A 20,344-nucleotide genomic window follows, 5' to 3' on the forward strand; every position below is an offset into this window, starting at 1 on the left:
GGCAAGTATTGTGAACACCTTTAATTGCACAAGTCAGGAGAGGTTGGCGAATGTGAGCCGAGACCGGCCTTTAATCCACACAGTAAGTTGTCCCAGGCAGTCTCAAGAAGAAAGGAGAAAAGAATTACATACCTAGCCAGATCACTTATGGTTAGTCCTTTGGTATTAATGAAACTGAAGTTTTATGTCTTTATTTAAACAAGATTTTAACTATAAATAATCTCAATTTGTAGACATTATACAACTTTGATTGCCACATGAAATTAGAATTGTGTACAGATAACAGAACTTTTGTTTTGAACATTTCTGACATTAACATTCCATAGAGTAGACATTCTCAACCTGGTATCTACCTGAAAATTTATATTTTTATATTTATATCTTTTATTTATAGAATCCATTGGTGAGCCTAGGAAATAATACATCTATAGAAATCATGTATATGCAAAATTTTATGTCCACACACAGACTTACTGGATCCAGACCTCAAAAGGGAATTATTTTTTCACATAAACCAAATTAACTATGAGCATTACTTCCAGTCATAATCTTAAAGTTAAAATTATCAAATAGCCTAACTGCAGTAGCTAGAGAGTTTCTTGGAAGACACAAAAGCATGTGTGTATTTCACACCCACACTCTATGATACATACAAGACAACAATTTTCTGGACTGAGGACTGTTTTAAAATAAAATTCAAAGCCCTATTTTAATTTTCAGTTTCACTCAGGCTCTCAAATCATATACTTACTGATTCAAAAGGACAAGAGCAAATGTGCACTTAGAAAAGAGAAGAATATACATAGGACAACTAAACAGATTTTATTGCTCTTTTTCAGGACAAAGAAAACAAAATATAAAATAAAGTCATAAGAAGTGCTCTCCTCTACTATCTCAAACCATTTTCAGTGTTGTACAAAATGCTCACAAGGCAAATACGGAAAGCTTCAGCACGTCTTCTGTAAATTCTGCTGCAGTAAATACAACATTAACAAACACACAACTTCCTTCTGTACCAATTTTAAAAGAATGACTGAATTACATGGCTTATTATGTTGCTTATACATGTTTATTCACTTTCAATGAGATCATTGCCAATACATACATTATTTCCTTAACTTTATTTTTACATTAAGCCAATGTCTGTCATGCAGCCACCAAAACCTTGTAGTAAATTACACAGGTTTATAGTCCAGTTTGGACTCTAGCTTCTTGGAGTCAGCCACTTTTCTGACTGCTTTCATGAAGTCTTCCTGAACTACAAAATCATGATCGGCACGAATTGCAAACATACCTGTGGAAGACAAAATGAAATGCTGCTTATTATATGGGAAATGCAGATCCATCAGTAAGAAAACTAAGCTGGGAACAGTGGCACATGCATGTAACCTCAGCACTTAGCAGACCGCAACAGGACTGCAAGTTCAAGACCAGCCTAGGCAACGTGTGAGGAAGTGAGAGGAAAGTAAGAAACCCTCTATGCAGAGGTGTGAGGAGGACACTTACTGCTCTGAGTGGTGCTGCTCCACTCACTCTGGAAGCAGAGTGAGCATTACTTTTGAAATGAAGCACATTGCACTGTTATCTCAACACTTAAATCTGGACTGTGTAGTACTTAATAAAATTAATATTTATTTAATAAAAATACTAGAAGTATTAAGTAGTAGTACTTAATAAAAATACCCAAAACAATCAAGACCTAAACATTCTTGGCTGAAGTTTCTTAATAGCATATGCAGCAATTCCCAAAAAGAAGAAAACACTGGGGCTAGGTCCACCTAGCGGAACAGGCGGGGTGTGCTTAACATATGCAAGGTCTTGGGTCTGATCTCCAGCAATGTAAAACTGAACAATCGACGTGCAGGAACTTTAATAACGCTTACCTTCCGGTTGGGATATAGCTGTCAGTGGAGTGCTGCCTAGACTACAAACACTGATCCAATACTGCGTGCTGTAAGCCTATAATGCCAGGACCTGAGGCAGGTAATCACTACACTGTGTATTTCAGAAGTTAGAAACAGTTAAGTGATGGCTTCATGTTTGAGAAGACAGGTTTCTGATTTACAATATGTTCAGGTATATTTGTAATATATATGTGGTTCCCATTACTGTTCATTTTCCATCAACATCAGAAAAATAAAGCATCTATCAAAATTTTTCAGCATCAGCTTTTAAAATCACAGCACTGCCTTTTGATTTTGGCTTTTTCCAAAAGTCATCCTTGGAATGTGATAAATTACCCTGGACACTACCTGACTTACTAACGATGAAACAGTAATTACAAAGACTACTGTAGACAGGCCTTGGATCTGAATACTCTGAACGGAAGCTAAGTAACTTCAGCTAGGTAGTGTTTCAAAGACACTTGTTACCAAAAATAAAACTACTATCATGAAATCCAGAACTGTATTTAAAAACTTCATTTTAAACAAATTCTAGGACCTCAGACTTTTAGAGTAAATCTTTCCAATACTGGTCCCATGGAACTGGTCCACTCTATTTCTAGCCACAGTCCTGCAATCAGCCTTCCCACAACATACCTGTGGGCACATAACCCCAGGGGAAAGTTCATTGGGGGAGGGCCTGTGTGGAGCCGGTAAGTCAGTGCTCCAGCCATGCATGTTCTATGCATGTTCAGCCACACAACACTCAAAGGCAGTCTGCATGTTTCCCTAAGGTCCCTTACAAGAAATCAAAGTCAACTACTACAGAGACTCCCTTGTGTTGTTCAGTTCTTCTTCCAGAAACGGAGTCTCAAACGCAAAACAAAAGACAAATCCGGCACAGCTCTGCTTTTAGATAAACATTGCTGTTGATTGTAAAAATATACTTTTTATTCTCACCTGCTTCAGTACAAACATTTCTCAGGTCTGCTCCATTAAAACCATCTGAAAGCTTTACAATAGCTTCATAATCTGTTTAGAAAAAAAAAAATAACAGAAATCAACAAGATAATAATAAAGATTCAATATTGATTTTTGCCCATAGAGAAAATGTAAATGGACTAGTTCATTTTGAATTTGATCAGCATTACCCATGTGTGCTACTATTTTAACATTAACAACTAAAACTAAGCACACTGCAAAGTAAACTGGAATCAAGAAGAAATACTTTTGAATTTTTAACCAAAAATGTTGTCAAGATTTGGAGCTGCCTGCGTTTAGGCTGTAAAAAAAGAAGTGCAAAGCAGTGACTTATTACACCTGCTGCACAGCTGTAATCAGCCCCAAGATTCAGGAAGGACAGCAGGAAGAGAAGCTCCGAGCCAGGTATGCATTCACTCCTGATGATGTATGAGGAAGAGACATTTCTTCAGTGGTGTAGCCATAGGCAAAGGGTCCTCTAACCATCCATACTGAAAGGATCCAGGACTGGAGGAATGGCTGCTCCCCACAGGACCTGAGTTTGATTCCTAGTACCCACATGGTGCCTAACAAGCGTCCTTAACTCTAGGTCCAGGGGTTCCAACTCTCTCTTCTGGTTTCAAGGGTACCAAGCACCCACTTGGTACACAGACATACATACAGGTGAACACTCATACATGTACAATAAGCATGGACATAAAATAATAAAATCAAATTAAAAGAAAAACCACAAAACTCACTCAGTAGCAAAATGAAACATGAAATAAGGAGCTAAGATGGGAAGAGGAAGGGAATCGGATGCATGGTAGGGGCACAAGAGAAAGAAATGGGGTGAATATGACCAAAATACAAAATACACATGCATGCACACACACAAAAATGGCATAATGAAACTCAGTATTGTTTACAAGGTACTCTAACAAAGATTTTAAGGACTAGGGGTTCAATGATAGAGTACATGGCATGCATTTCTAAAGTCCTGAATTCAATCACTGTACCCCAAAATAAAAAAGCCAAGCAACAAAAACAAAATAGTTTGGGGGCTGGTGAGATGGCACAGCAGCTAAAAGCACTTGCTGCCCTTGCAGGACTGATGTTTGGTTCCCAGTACCCACAGGTGGCCAACAGCTGTCTAACTTGGAGACACAGGTGGTGCACATAGACTTAGGCACATAGAAATACACATAAAATATCTAAGTAGGGAGCTGGAGAGATGGCTCAGTGGTTAAGAAGACAGTCTGCTCTTCCAGAGGTCCTGAGTTCAGTTCCTCAGCAACCACATGGTGACTCACAACTATCTGAAACTATCTTCTACTGTGTCTGAAGGCAGCTGCAGTATACTCATATATAAAAATAAAGAAATCTTAAAAAACTAAAATATAAGTATATAAAACAGTAACAATGAGTAGAATGTACTTTAGCCATAAAAGTCAAATGTAAACTATACTAAAGATAGACATAATTTTATCGGAACAGAACCTTTAAATGATACAGCAAGCACTTATCAGCTTTCTGATTTTCTTTGCAAACTTGCAGTTGCATGTGTGGGTACAGAGTGAACGCTTTCCTCACAATAAGCAGTCAGTCTCTCTCCAGCTGGGACTCCTTGGTCAGCACCTAATCACGTCCATGCCACTAACCTTCTCGGAGCAGGGAGTCCCAAGGACAGCGGGTATCCACCACCGTAGAGAGCTCGGTATTTGTTAGAAGATACTTATAACCTAGCATCGTTTGTTTAGATCAACATCTAATAGTCAACCATCTGTAGTGACTCAGAATTATCAAGTTCTAAAGGGTTTTCCCTTGTTTTATTTGAGACAGGGTCTTACTATGTAGCCCAGACTGGCTGGAAGCTTTCTATGTAGACCCAGCTGACCTCAGAGATCCTCTTGCTTTTGCCTCCAGAGAGCTGGGATTGAAGTTGTGTGACATTATACCGGTACTAAGAAACTCTTGTTTTGGTGGTAATGGTGACTTGAACTCAGGACCTCAAGCACACTAGACAAGCAATCTGACACAGCCACTTTCCAGCCCATTCTAAAGCTGTCAAGCAATTATACTGGATTTCTCTAGTAAAAGTCAACAAGAATTTTGTGTGAAAGGAGAAAAGGATAAAGCTTGCATTGCAGGCTTTCTGTCCTGTCAGAACTATTTCATCTACCGTTGTGGTGGGAAGGCAAATGAATGATACAGATGAGCTACTATAAAACTTTCTTACAAAGGACAAGGAGAATTCAACGTAAAAGCCATGTGTTACTACAGCTCAGCTCCTCACTTACATATGCACTTTATATTTAAGATTTTACTTTAAATGTATTTATTTTAATGTTTTGAGACACAGTTTCTCTGTGTGGCCCTGGCTGCTCTGGAACTCACTTTGTAGATCAGGCTGGCCTCTGACTTAAAGATCGACTTGTCTCTGCCTCTTGATTGCAGGCACCACCACCTCCTAGCTAAAATACTTATCTATTTACTATCTATAAGTACACTGCGGCTGTCCTCAGACACACCAGAAGAGGACATCAGGTCCCATCACAGATGGTTGTGAGCTGTGTGGTTTCTGGGATTTGAACTCAAGACCTCTGAAAGAGCAGTCAGTGCCACTGAGCCATCCCTCCAGCCCACATACTTATTATTTTGTGTCTGGGAGTTTTGCCTGCATCTTTGTATGTGGACCATATGTCCTCTGAAGCCAGAAGAAGGTGCTGGATCTCTGGGGACTAGAGATACAGCTGGGTATGAGCTGCCATGTGGAGGCTGGAGATAAACCCAGAACCTCTAGGAAAGCAGCCAGAGCTCTTAACTGCTGAGCCATCTATCTCTCCAACACACACATGAAACTATATTATACTTTCCACTGCCCCCCGACTTGTGCCAACACTTCCCACCTTCCCCCTTTATTCTTCTGAGAAGACAGAAGCGTTCAGAAGATGCTCCCGGCAGCCTGTGAGCAGCAGCATCCTACCTACCCGACCCACATTCGGACAGAACGCTCGATCTTCTTACCTATCTCACCGTGCTTTGTAATAGGGCCTGCGTGGATTTTCAATATGTCTAATCTTGCTTGTTCGTTTGGTAAATCGATATCTGAAAGTAGAAATAAATTATTTTGTACTCCAGCTGATAGTTTAATAGAGTGGAAGGAGTTTGGGTAAAAAGAAAAAACGGACAGAGAGAAAAACAGCAGATTAAGAGAGTAACTCACGTATTTTTCTATCTAATCTTCCTGGACGCAGCAAAGCAGGATCCAGTGTATCTGGTCTGTTTGTAGCCATGATCATTTTAACTCTGTGCAGAGTATCAAATCCATCCATTTGATTTAGTAACTAAATAAGAAATTAGAGACAGACTTTACCAAACGCATGCATGCTTGTGCACATATACACAAAGTTAAATGAAATATTACCAGTTATATAAATACACTAATAATTATGTTGCTCTAAAATATGTCTTATAGTTTTGGTTTTTATTTAAGACAGGTCTCATGTACCCTAGGCTAGTAGGTATGTAGCTAAAGATGACCCTGGACTTCTGGTTCCCCTAAGTCTACCTGAGGACTGATGGATTACAATCTTGGGACAGGGAAACCATGCTGTGGAGTTAGAGCCTTACCCGGAGCTTCAGGCACACTCCCAAGAACTCTGCCAATTGCACGTTACCACCAGGTATCCAATTTGTATCCAATTTAAACTCTCTAAGACTTTCTGTTATTATTTGTTTCCCAAAGCAGAGCTTCTCTGAGGAGCAGCTCTGGCCGCCCTGGAATACTCTTTGTAGACCAAGCTGGCTTCACGCTCCTCCTGCCTCTGCCTCCTGAGTGCTGGACTCAAAGGCATGCATCAGCACTGCTAGATGTTTTTATTTTACGCACATTGATGATTTAACGGCATGTGTGTCTGTGTGAGAGTGTAGGATACTCTAAAACAGTTACAGGCTGTGCTGCTATGTGGGTGTGGGAATTGAACCCAAGTCCTCTGGAAGAGCAGTCAGTGCTCTTAACTACTGAGCCATCTTGTTTGTTTTCAAGTTCCCTGGTGTCTTATGTATATGTGTGTCGGCGTGAGGGTGTCACAAGCCCTGGAAGTGCAGCTAGAGCAGCTGTGAACTGTCATGTGGGTGCTGGGAACAGGAGGCAGGCTCTCAACTGCTAAGCTATCTCTCCATCCACAAGACTTTATATTTTAAGTTTAAAATACTGTAGACAGAGATAGTTCTAAGTTCATGGTCAGACTGAACTACGTAGAAGTTCCAAGTTAGTCAGGGCTACTCAGAAGACAGCTTGTCTAAAAATACAAAACTGCTCATCCTCTGCCTAGGTCTATATACTTTGTAAAAAAATTGATTTTCAAACACTACTACAACAACAACAACAACAAATTAAAATCAAATGGCCTGCACTACCTAGTTTCTATCTGCAGCAAATGGGGTGGTGCATGGTGTCCCCCTGCTTCACCACCTATCTGCCCCATCATTAAACTAGTTTACTCTGCCAGGGTCAGACTCCACTGTGAAACACGGGCTGAGAGTGGAGAGGCCTAGGATCTCTGGACAGGAGAGACACTGCAGTCCTAACCTCACGGCTGGCGGGCTTACGAGGAGGTGCTGACTGAAGGCTGCTGGGAGACAGAACCATTCTTCTTCAAGGGTTGCCCCTTAGCAGGTTGATAATTCAAGCAGGAAACACTAACTGGACGCAGTGAATTATTAAAAAGAAAGAACAGGAAGGTGGGATGGGTTGGGAATGTCTAGGAGTGAGAATGGTGAGGTGGGGTAGATGTGAAGATACGCCATGTGTATGCCTGCAAGTATGTATTTGGAAATCATCAAAGAATTAAAAACATTTTCTCCTTTTCTATTTTAGCTGTCAGTCTTAACAATAAGGATCAAAGAGTGGTTTTCAGAGTAGCCACAATCATAATACAACTCATTTCCTGCTGAAAATCTTAATCTATGTTACTTGTACCTTTGCCAAACCAGCAGTCATATGCTTAGCAATATAGTTTGTACATCTGAATAGCTCGTCTAGTTAACTACAGAATAGCAAAATTTTATCAAATAGTTTTACATATCTCTTTAATATCAATTTTTCTCATGTTATCTCTTTATATGAAAACACTAAACTATGCATTAGATGAAACCATACGTTTATTTCACATTTACAGCACTTACATCAGTTTAAACATCACGTATTCCCTTACTCATCGTTTCTTTATGGCGAAAACATTGTATTCTCTTATAGTCCTGAACTATACGTGACATGATTTTTGCAGATACACTGCTTGTTCCTGTCTACCTGGGACCCACCAATCAACCTTTTCCTGTCTTCTCCTGTTCTTCAGTGAGTCACTTCCTTCTTTTGTGCGTGTGTAGATATGATGTGTCTGTCTGAGGGCACTGGTGGACTGCTCTGCTTCTCTGCCTTACTCCCTGGAAAAGGAGTCTCACTGAACTTGAAGCTCCGTCAGCATGCCATGCAGGAATACAGATGCACACCTCCAAGCACGGGTCAGGTGCGTGCCAGGCTTCATCGCACACCACAGCTGCAGAGCTGTCACTCTCACCCACTGAGCCATCTTCCAAAACTACAGACTAATCTCATTAGGGATTATGGTGCAGGAGTGTGTCCAACATTTAGTTTTTCCTATTATTATATGAAGTGTTTCTTTATAAATCCTCTTTACCAGATCTTACCTCCATTAAAGTTCTCTGAATCTCTCTGTCAGCTGATGTTCCTTCAGAAAACCGACGGCCACCTCAAGTAATAAATTTGGAAATATACAGACATTATTCCTTTGTTCTGTGCCCATCATTTAATAAAAAGAATGTAACAGTAGTCAATAATAAAAATACTAAGTAAAAATTAAATAGTAAGAGTTATACTGAGTTTGGAATATTTTGAATCCGTAATGCTCAGGGTTGTCCCTGAAACTGGCCATGCTCTCTGACCTATCAGGCAGGCGGTGCTCTGATGGCTACCCGCTGTGCTGCTGACTTCAGACAAGTCAGAGCTACCGTCAGGCAGGAGGTTCTTTTCAGTTTTTAAACAACTCTAACAAAAAGCATTTAAGATAAAATTGAAAAAGTTTCGTTCTTACCAATAGCATCTATTTCATCCATAAAAATGATGCACGGCTGGTGGTCCCTGGCATAATTAAACATTTCTCTAATCAAACGAGCACTTTCACCAATGTACTTGTCTACAATAGAACTAGATACAACCTGTTTAAAACAAAAATAGTAATGCAAATTAGACAAATCCAATAAGTTGTATTGGAAGTACATAGAGGAGCCTCCCTTACCTTTAGGAAGTTGCAGTCCAGCTGGCTGGCAACAGCTCGTGCCAGCAGTGTTTTCCCGGTGCCTGGAAATACCAAGTGAGGTGAGGTTCAGAGCAGAACCATTTTAAAAGCCTGTCAACAACCCTTACTGCTCTCTTCAAAGACAGGAGTTCAGTCAGCCCCTAACAGTTCTTAAGGCAGCTCATAATCTCCTGTAACTCCAGTGACAGGTGACAACACTCTCTCTGGCCTCCATGGGCACCCACCCACATACGACATCCACCTACACAGATACACACAAACATGTAATCAACAACATAATTCTATTGGTAGTGAATTCTCTAAAACTGAAGCTAAATCCTACCAAAAATTTTTATTTAAAAGTCTAAAGTAATTTATTTGCAATATTTTTAACTTTAAATATCCCTCCTGACTTAAGTTGGTAAATAACTATAACATTGAAAATGTGACACCTGTATATGTGTACATTGTAGAATGATTAAACCACACTAATTTACATATCTATTAACTCATATGTTCATTACTTTGTGGTAAAAGCAAAGTCTTCTTTCATCAATTGAAATACCTAAGACACCGATTCTTCTGTGGACTCAACCCACCTTTTTTCCCTCAGCCCCTGTTAACCCAGCCATCCCCTGTGAGTCTGACTTTCTAACCCTCCACAGGTGCGCTCATGTGGCACTTGTCTTTGTGTGCTTGCTCCCTTCACTTAGCACCATCGCCATGATCCATCCATGATGACACAGGTGACAGAAGTTACTTCATTCCAGACACGGCCATACTCTACTGCATACATACACTACATTCTCACCACCCTTCTCTAAGTCGAAGGATACGAAGGTTTTCTTATCGTGGCCAAGTGAATAGCACTGCAATAAACATGAAGGTGCCAACATCTCTTCAACACACTGATTTCAGCGCGCGTGCACACACACAGACAGTTGCTAAGGTATAGAATAGTTTTATTTTTAATTCTCTGAGGAACCCCATACTATTTTCTCACATGGATGCAGTGGTTTACATTCCTATCAGCAATGTGGTTTCTCTTCTCTCCATCCCTGCCAGTGCCTGGTCCCATTACAGCCAGCACTCTTTTCTTGGTAACAGCCATTCTAATGACACAGTATCTCATCTTCTAATTTTAAGCATAATGAACACAGAACTTTAGAAATAAAGTTATTCTTACAATATAGGCTAAGCATATGGAACAGAGCTTTTAAAGTGTATGTATGTATTTTATGTGTGGTGTTTTGTCTATGTGTACATCGGCACCCCAGAAGAGGGTACTGGATCCCCGGGACGATCACCACGCATAGCTGTGAGTCACCGTGTAGGTGCTGCAAATGGAACTTAGGGTCTCTACAAGAAAAGCCAGTGCTCTTAACTGCTGAGCCGTGTCTCCAGCTCAAGAGCTTTTAACTCTAGCACCAATTATTAGATATTTGGAAACTAGAGGGTCGGTGAATTATGCAATTTCCTTAATTACTTTTTTCACTATATAATATTCAAAATCATCTACATATATATAGTGATACCCTTCACATCTCATTATGAAAGTCTTCTAGAATTACATTAAAATTGTCAAATTCACTGGGTCTAAGTAAACATTTTCAAATGTTCTAATTTTCGGGCTGGAGAGATGGCTCAGCCATTAGGAGCAATAGCTGCTCTTCCAGAGGACCCAAATTCAATTCTCAGCACCCACATGGTAACTCTAGTATTAGGGCATCTGACACCTTCTTCAGGCCTCTGTGGGCACCAAGTCTATATGGTACAGAGACACCCTGCAGGTTGTTAATTTGATACAAGCTAGAGTCACTTGATAAGAAAATGCCCCCAACTGGACTCTCTCATGGGCCAGCCTGTGGTGCATTTTCTTAATTAGTGATTGATGTGGGAGGGTCTAACCTGTTACTGGAGGTGCCAGCCTTGGTCTGGTGGTCCTGAATGTTATAAGAAGGCAGGCTAAGTTTAGCCATGATGGGAAAGCCCGTAAGTAGCACACCTTCATGGCCTCTGTATCAGCTCCTGACTTCAGATTCCTACTCTCAGTTCCTTCCTTGACTTTCCTTGGCAATGGAGTGTGAGAGCCAAAAGCTGAAACAGACCCTTTTTGTCCGAGTTGTTTATGCTCATGATTTTAGCACAGCAATAGAAACCCTAACAAAGACACACATATTCATAAAAATAAGTTGTGTTAAAAAATTCTAATTTTACTTGTTGTACCAGCTGGTTTTGTATCAACTTGACACAAGCTGGAATTATCACAGAGAAAGGAGCCTCAGTTGAGGAAATGCCTCCATGACATCCAGCTGTAAGGCATTTTCTCAACTAGTGATCAAGGGGGAAGGGCCCAGCCCATTGTGGGTGGTGCCATCCCTGGGCTGGTAGACCTGGGTTCTATAAGAAAGCAGGCTGAGCAAGCCAGTAAGTGACATCCCTCCATGGCCTCTGCATCAGCTCCTGCTTCCTGACCTGCTTGAGTTCCAGTCCTGACTTCCTCTGGTGATGAACAGCGACATGGAAGTGTGAGCTGAATAAACCCTTTCCTCCCCAACTTGCTTCTTGGTCATGATGTTTTTTTGTGCAGGAATGGAAACCCTGACTGAGACACTTGCTATCTCAGATTCTATGACTACTAGCAGTCTGTACTCCTTATTCAGTCATTCTAGAAAACGATTAAGCCAAATAATCCATTGCAAGACTGAATAACTAATTATCTGATCACCAGTAAGCAACACTCTAAGCTACCACAGACTGCAAACTGTCCTCTCAAGTAAAGACTATCCAATTTACCGCCTCTCACTCAAATTACCACATGACTGCTTTGCCTGTAGACACTACATTTTCAGCATGTAACCGTACAAAAGTACTTTCTGTACTTTTCCCATTTCATCACAAAAACATGCCTTAAGAATGAAATTTTAATAAAAATTATAATTTTAACCCTTTACTAGAACATTCAAAGCAAAGCTGGCATCTGTGCCAACACTTTAAGTATGTGGTGGTCAAAAACCGTGACCACCGGCATTGTTGATGCCAATGTTGAGCAACTTACCACAATGCCTTTGGACTACCAATAGATGTGAACACAAAGAAAGAGCCAAATAATATTAGTTTGATGCCAGTAGTTGTAGTTCTGACCTTGCAGCTCGAGTGTTTCAGAACATCCGTCTCTATGAAGTGAACTTTAAGGACGACGGTATACAGAATTGCATGGACTGTGACAAGGCACAGAAGGACTCCACACGCCTTACGGACGAGCAGATGCCAACCTTCACTCACAACAGAGTGAAGACGGGAACTGCCTATATTAAATTCCTATTTTACTACTTTCTAATTCCTTCATCTACTTTTTCTGAAGGGTTGGGGATATGATACCAACCTGGTGGACCATATAGTAAACAGCCTTTTGGAGGTATTATTCCTACTCGCTGGAATAATTCTGGATTTGTAAGAGGTAATTCTATAACCTGGAAAAGAAGTTGCATGCTTCTTAAACAGTAAAAAATTTCAATATATTTTAAAACATTTAAAGTCTAATAATACCATGTTATAATCTATGAGAGAACCACATTTTCACACAGTACAAAATAAATATTATTGTTTTTATTTCAGATGAAAATCTCTTAAAACCAAAAATTATAAAAGTAGTAGCTGTTTTTTAGCAAGCTGCATATTAGATAATACACACATATATACTTTGTAAAAACGTATTATAATTGCATATTTAAAAGTCTGTAAATTTGGACTGAAGAGGTGTTAACATCACCAACCTTAGGAAAGCCATATAGCATGTTGCTCAGTGTGCAACTAATTGACCTCAGCACACTGAAGCCAGTTGGAACTGTAAACGGCAAAGGCATCAGATATCAATATTTCTTCATTTGCCCCTACAGTCTCTTTTGGGCACAAGAGAGTAATTTTCCTAACACAAACATCGCCACAATAACAAGCAGCAGTGATCCTTACAGCTAGAAATTCACTGCTATTCTCAGCAGTTATGAATGTATAATAAGCAGAAGGTACTATTGAACCAAAAACAAAACAAAACATCAACCAAACAATAACAACAAAACCCCCAAAATGTAATTTTATGGGCTGGAGAGATGGCTCAGAGGTTAACAGCACTGACTGCTCTTCCAGAGGTCCTGAGTTCAATTCCCAGCAACCACATGGTGGCTCACAACCATCTGTAATGGGACCAACCTTATGTCCTCTTCTGGTGTGTCTGAGGACAGTTCATATACATTAAATAAATAAACCTTAAAAAAAAATGTATTTTACACCAATTCTCCCTTCACACATCCTAAAAGCAACAGGGCAATAGTCTGAGGTCAGAGAACACAGCACCCACCTCTCTTAATTCCCGAATCTGTTCTGACAGGCCTCCAATCTCAGAATAAGATACATTTCCAGGATCCTCATGAGACATGTTGTAAACCAATGGATCCACTTCTCTTGGCAGATACCTAGGATGAAAAAATTCAGAAACTTTTCTCTAAAAAGATTCCCTCTTAGCTTGTGGATTATGCAAGTACCTGTAAGTACCATCTAAAGACATTAAACTTAACAGGTAAAAAGTAGCAAAATCTTCAATGATTCCAGAAACCCTGTATGTTAGAAAACCTTCCCTCTGTGAAAATGGAACATAAACAATGAGAAACCCACCTCATGATGGTTAGTGTGGTCATATCCAAAGCAACTCTGGTTCCTGGCTTCAGCTTACTTTTATCAAGCTGGTATCATAAAACAAAAGATGTTACAGAAACATTTAAAAAGGAAAATGCTACCTTAACAAGAGCTTAATATTAAGAAGCCATATATACATTTTATACTACATAAAAGATACAAATATCATATTATAAACTCCCTGTCAATAAAACTTAAAAAAAATCTCTTAGCGAACATTTGGGGGAAAAAGGAAAATGGTTTGCAAATGTATCTATTAACTATATTTTGAATACCTTCTAGAAGGAAAAATGTATATACAAAATCCTAATAGATAAGAAAACAGGTTTCCTTTTAAGATATTTTCATTAACATGCTAAGGAATGCAAGCTACTGCACACCTTTAATCCCACAATGGGGAGGCAGAGTCAGGCAGATCTCTGAGCTTTAGACTAGCCAGGTCTACTATGTGAACTTCAGGATAGTCAAGGCTACACAAAAAAACCCTGTCTCTAAAAACAAAAACCATACTAAGGAATGCAAAAGACAAACAATAAAAGCTCATTCCTGTGCACATCAGGCTGGATAATTACTGCATACTTAAGCATGTTGACTTCCTTGATTACAACTGGAGAGTCTAGTCTATAGATGCACTAAACATATACTGGAGATCTCACTTGTCAGAAATAAAAAGTTACCTCCCATAGTTTCAAAATTGTTTGCCATTATATTTTTAGAATTTTAATTACTTTGTACAGGATTCTACAATGAGCTACAAATTTAGGAGATTGTGCTCATTAGAATAGAAATGATCTAGAAAGTTACTGATAACAACACTGATTAAATCAATTAAAACTGTTGCCAGACCAAGAGTGGGCTTTCTTCTCTGGAAAGTTTTCTTGGTGCCCAAGCTCAGGGGCACAGCATTTATAGAGAAAAGCCGTAATTACATAAGGGTTGTTCGAGGGTGACTGCATTGGTGAAGGATTGGGAGTTATTGATGTTTGCTTCCCTTGCCAGGCCCACCAGTATCTCCAGACACTACATAATACATTTGGACCATGGTGGAGATCATGGACAGACCTACAAGCATCATCAAGGTGATGTGGCTGTTGGGGGCGGAAGGCTGAGAACTGACTGGGCAGTCACACAATAGCCCTAGGAGAGGATAGTGTTACCTTAATCATTTCAAAGTCAAGTAAGGGGGCAAGGAAACTGCTCAGTGCTGTTTTTAAGAGGGAGGACCTGAGCTTAAGTCTCTCTCACTTCTATAAAAAGCCAGGTGTGGCTACTGGTGCCTGTTAGCCCAACACAAGCCATAGCTAGCCCATGAGACCTTGTCTCCACAGTAACACGGAGAACAGTGTCCTGCTCTGTCCTTCACATAGGTGCATTACACAATCACACGCATGCACCATACATATACTGCATGCGCAAAGTAAAAATAGGCAAAACATTAAATTTAATGGGTTAAGCATTTAAAAAGAGACCTTTATAAAGCAAAGTACTTGAGAGATAAATCAATACTTTCAAAACAGTATCTTAGAAATGCCAAATTTTGGCATCCAGAGGACCTTGAAAGGAATGTAAAAGCTGATTGAGATGTAACAAAAATCCATTTTCATTACCAGGGACTGAACCCAGGATGTCTCCTACACTTGTATACTCTGCTACTGAGCTACATTCCCACCCCTAGGCCTGCAATACTTTCAAGATCTCTCTTTATTCTATGTACAGGGGTTTTCTGTCTGCACGTACACTGTGTTACAGTGCAAGTGGCTGCAGACTAGAAGAGGACACCCGATCCCTTAGGTTACAGATAGTTGTGAGCCCTTGTGTGAATGCTGGGAATAGAACCCAGGTCCTCTGGAAGAGCTCCCTGTGCTCTTAATTGCTGAGCCACTCTCCAGCTCCTAGGCTTGTAGTAGTCTATAACTAGAAAAATGTCTAGTTAAATGCTAAATCCTAAGATTAGCTCTAGTCTCAATTTTAGAGTCATGCTGTATCAATGTTTTAAAACCTGAACTTGGCAACATGGCAGATACTTGTCTTGGCACTCAGGAGGCTGAGGTACCAGTATTGTTAGTTTAAAGCCACTATGGGCTATATAGCAAGACCCAGTTGCAAAAAACGATGACCACTTAAATCAATGTGACAAATACTCTCGGAAAAAGTCCTTCAGTAAATGCTTAAGACACTTCCTAAAGAGCTGAACACATACAAACCTCAGATGTTACTGAATTATTCTAAACTCCTCATTAACATAAATCTGCAAAATGAAATTCAGAGATATTTCAACATGCCCATTCTGGTCTAAATGACTATAAAATTAGATACCCTTTTCAAGGAAGACATCGTACTAAACCATTTTGTTTCTAGCTCTAAAATGATTTGATTTCTAAGTACAGAAATCTGACCAGGACACTGTGAAACAGTAAGGACTAAGAAATTCAAGGCTTTGCTAATCCCTTACTGTGTCTAAACACAGCACTCTGGGGAGTTATGGGCACAATAGCTCTCCTGCCTATCTCAAGAACTGAGTAGCTTACATAAGTGTTTTTCTCAGTTACAAAGCCTATACAAACGAAAAGCATTTACCTGCCGACGACAACCTACAACGTATCTTGGTCCATTTGTTGCTTTAACAATGACTAGAAGAACAAATTGAAAAACAAAGTTAGAAAACAAATACTTGTACATCTATGGTGAGTATACTTTCATTTCTGACCTCCAAATACAGTAAATACAAAATTTAGCTTATATAGAAGACTAGCTCCGTGTATTGTTGTCACTAGAATACTAGGCACTTCAGGGCTATCCCCATAGCTTATTAAATAAAGGCACTTACAGCCAAGCCCAGTGATCTAAGGCCAATCCCTAGGTCCCATCTTACATAGGGGAAAGAGAAAACCAACTCACACAAACTGTCCTTTGATCTCCACAGGTGCACTGTAGTACATGTGCACGAATTCACATACATATGCATACACATATACACATATGTGCATAGGTGCACACACGTTTGCGCATGCACACACACACACAAATGAATGCAGTAAGAATTTAAAAAGCCTTCTATAATGGTACACATGCCTAAAATCCTGGCACTGGAAAGCAAAGGCAGACAGATCTCTTGTGAGTTCAAGGCCAGTCTAGTCAACATAGGAATCTGCATCCAGAGCTATCTGGCCTCAAAAATCAGAATGAAATGGGCATTTCAAAAGTTGGGAAGGAACTGGGGCTTTTGTTTTTTAACTAATTAGTAAGTCAACCCACTTACATTTTTCTTCTGTTAACTGTTTAAGCACTTCACCAACAATCTAAAAAAGAAAAGGGTGTGTTACCTTTTGCCAACAGCTTAAAGAATGGTAAAATACTTTCAGACTGCATCACCTACCTGTCCAACACTTTGTAGTGCCTTCAGATCATTTTCCGACTTTTCATACTGCTTGGTAAGTTCTTTTAATTGTTCCCTTACTGAAATAATAAAAATTTAACATTTTAAATTAAACAATTACCGTGTTAGCATTTTTACTTAAGTCTCTTTTACCTTAGTACGTTTCATACCCACTGTATCAAACCACACACACAAAAAAGTTTGCAGTCTGTAATGGATAGGTGGAATGTTTTAAAAAAATATATAACAAAGAAAGTATGTCTATTTTCTTGGTACGAAATATTTGTGCAGACGCCTTTTTAAGTTACATTCTTAAGAGATAGTGACATCCCGCTACCTTCAGATTTGCTACAAAACTAAATGATAATCCGTGAATCAGGCCACCCATAGCTACACTAGATCAACTACCTACCTTACTCTCTATCAATACTAAGGTCAACCAACGCAATTCTTCACCGAATCATATAGACTGCAGTATTCCCTCATTTAATTAAATTACGCAGGCTTTTCAAAACGCAAATGCTCAGGGTGTACGGAAAACTCGGCACTTAGTATGAAGCCCGAGGAAAGACGAGAAAGGCTATTACAACCACCGGATCATCTCTACTCCAAGTACAAGCCGCCTCCGAGAGTCCCACGTCCTGCTGTGGCTTCCCTGACTCCGGGTCCCGAGACTCCAACCCTGCCTTCCTTGCACTTGGGATATGTCCCCAGCCCACTTGCTCCTCGCTCTTCTAATCCTCCCCTCTCTTTCCACCTCAGAACTGTGGCTGGTCCCTATCCCACCGGACTGGGACTGAGGCCATACCCACGGCCAAGGCGGCGCTGCACCCAGCGCGGGGCGGGATGACAAAGCGCCTCGTCCCTGGACTCAGGCCTTCCCAAGCTGGCCGCTCTGTTTTCGGGCTCAGTCTCCGCTCTATCCGAGACGGAAGCCCGTCCAGGCACTAGAGAGTGTGTCAAGGCTCACTCACGCTCCTTAAGACGGCCGTCAATCTCCTTGTGCTCTAGCAGCTTCTTGCGGTAGTCCTGAAGCGCCTTATCTCTAGGGTCCGCCATGATGAGAAGCCGTCGCTCATAGGGGATGCCGGGAAGGGCCATGGCAGCCCGGGCGGGGGAGGGGGCGGAGCGAGGGCGCAGAGGCGGCCTAGGGGCGGGATCGCGGGTGGCCCCGCCCCTTCCGGCTGGCACGCCTCTCGCTCCTGGCGCATAGTCACCTAGAGTGGCACAAAGACTTGGAAACGCTGAAGATGGTCTCCGGTCACACTGTCCCCTGCAGGCCAGAGTGAGCAATGCCGGACGCAGCTACTGGCTGGCTCAGTATTAGGTCACTGCTTTCCTAGAACGCCAAAGGCTCTGTAATAAACTGAAAAGGGAGAGGAAATGACAAGATTTTTTTTTTTTTTTTTTTTTTTGAGTCAGTGTCTTGTAACCCAGGCTGCATGGGCACTCACCATGCAGCTGAGGGCTTGAACTCTGGTCCCCCTGCTTCCTAGTGAAATTACAGGCATAAATCTAACATTCAGTATGTGCTATGTGGAAATTGAATCCAGGGTCTCCTGCATGCTAGGCAAGTGCTTTCCCACCAGAGTTACATTTCCAGATTCAGCCTTTTTTCTTTCCTAAATTATTGGAAGGAAACGGGCTAGAGATGTAGAACACAAGATAAAGTTTCTGTGGCGGCCAAGGCAGGAACTTTGAAGTCGGCTAGGACTATCTCAGATCTCTGTGGTGGAGGGATGGTGATATCTTGATATCTTCATAAGATCAACACAATTGTACATATCTAAAAAAATTGTCATGGGTATTAAATAGACAACACGACTAAAGATGTTAATCCAAAATAGGGCATATGATAATTGTGTTCTTTTTAAATTGTTATTTTTGTGCTGGGATTGTAGAATACTTGTCTAACATACAACTGGGCTTAACTCCCAGCACCCTAGAAACAAATGAATATGCTTTACAAATACATACACAGTTATGTGAATTAATGCTCAAAGTGACAGAGTCCTTCAAGTTTGCTTGGGGAAAATGGTGCGGGTGTTATGTTAGTTTTCATTGCATTTTCTCTAAAAATGGAAGTAGATAATAAATAAATAAAACTTAGGTGGGGAGTGTCCTTTTTCTCACACAGTTCTAATTATTTTGATCTAATAAGTAGGTTCATACCAATATATATCAATTCTCACATCAAGAAAACAAGGTAGAATACAAATGGCAGCCCAATTTGTACAGTTCAACAAAAATATATGCACATGGGGACTGTTAAGAGCACAGGCTGCTCTTCCAGAAGACCTATGTTCAATTCTCAGCACCCACATAGTGGCTCATAACCGTCCCATAACTCCAGTCCCAGGGCATCCAGGGGTCTTTTCTGGCTTCTGTGAGCACTAGGCATCCGAGTGGTACACACACATGCAGACAGAACATCCCAAACACATAGGGTAGAGTACAAGTTTATTCTCACACACATACATGCAGACAGAACATCCCAAACACATAGGGTAGAGTACAAGTTTATTCTCACACACATACATGCAGACAGAATATCCCAAACACATAGGGTAGAGTACAAGTTTATTCTCACACACATACATGCAGACAGAATATCCCAAACACATAGGGTAGAGTACAAGTTTATTCTCTGGGATTATACAAAAATACATGAGCATAGGTCGGAATGTCATTTCAACATCATCTTCATCAATCTTTTTAACTCTGATTCTTTTTCCTCTTACCCATTTGGCAAAATTCTTACTTCAGCTGAACTTTCTGTTTCTCATGCCCACAGTAACCCCATTCCATTGTGTGTGTATGAAAAAGTAACTCAATTTGTAAATATATATTCATAGATATGGTTAAATGTTTAGTATCTTTTCTCATTCCCCGTAGAAAGCCCAAGAACTTAAACAAAGGTAACTATTTATTGTTTATGGATATACACTATCTGAGAATATAAACTATATGTGTGTGTGTGTGTACATAAATGAGTTGACATATACTTATATATACAAAATATGTTAATGATATTAAGCACTGTGACAGATAAGCAGATATATTTAACAAAAGTGTCCAGGGACCACAAATATTGCATTTCACAGTTTTGCTGG

The 20,344-nt window shown here is 40.3% G+C and overlaps 1 protein-coding gene across 1 annotated transcript; it reads right to left on the reverse strand.

Moving 5' to 3' along the window:
• Positions 1-48: 48 nt before the first annotated feature.
• Positions 49-18,345, reverse strand: PSMC6 (proteasome 26S subunit, ATPase 6). Its single transcript, XM_080916877.1, has 14 exons — positions 18,206-18,345; positions 17,232-17,311; positions 17,115-17,154; positions 16,433-16,485; positions 13,835-13,902; positions 13,521-13,635; positions 12,549-12,636; positions 9,164-9,225; positions 8,960-9,083; positions 8,556-8,617; positions 6,070-6,190; positions 5,871-5,951; positions 2,844-2,915; positions 49-1,294 (listed from the first exon to the last, which is right to left on the reverse strand). Exons 1-14 carry the CDS (start codon positions 18,330-18,332, stop codon positions 1,176-1,178), a joined length of 1,212 nt encoding a protein of 403 aa, XP_080773003.1. The 5' UTR covers positions 18,333-18,345; the 3' UTR covers positions 49-1,175.
• Positions 18,346-20,344: the final 1,999 nt, after the last annotated feature.

The sequence above is a fragment of the Micromys minutus genome (genome assembly GCF_963924665.1).
Source record: "Micromys minutus genome assembly, chromosome: 5".
NCBI classification, from domain to species: Eukaryota; Metazoa; Chordata; class Mammalia; order Rodentia; family Muridae; genus Micromys; species Micromys minutus.

Bases quoted from the DNA above. Each gene is read 5' to 3' on its own strand.
- PSMC6 (XM_080916877.1), bottom strand. From the start codon at position 18,332: ATGGCCCTTCCCGGCATCCCCTATGAGCGACGGCTTCTCATCATGGCG. The intron at 17,155-17,231 runs GTAGGTGATGCA...TTTCTTTTTTAG, and splicing joins CACTACAAAGTGTTGGACAG to ATTGTTGGTGAAGTGCTTAA. The intron at 13,903-16,432 runs GTAAATGCTTTT...TTATGATACCAG, and splicing joins TTGTAGGTTGTCGTCGGCAG to CTTGATAAAAGTAAGCTGAA.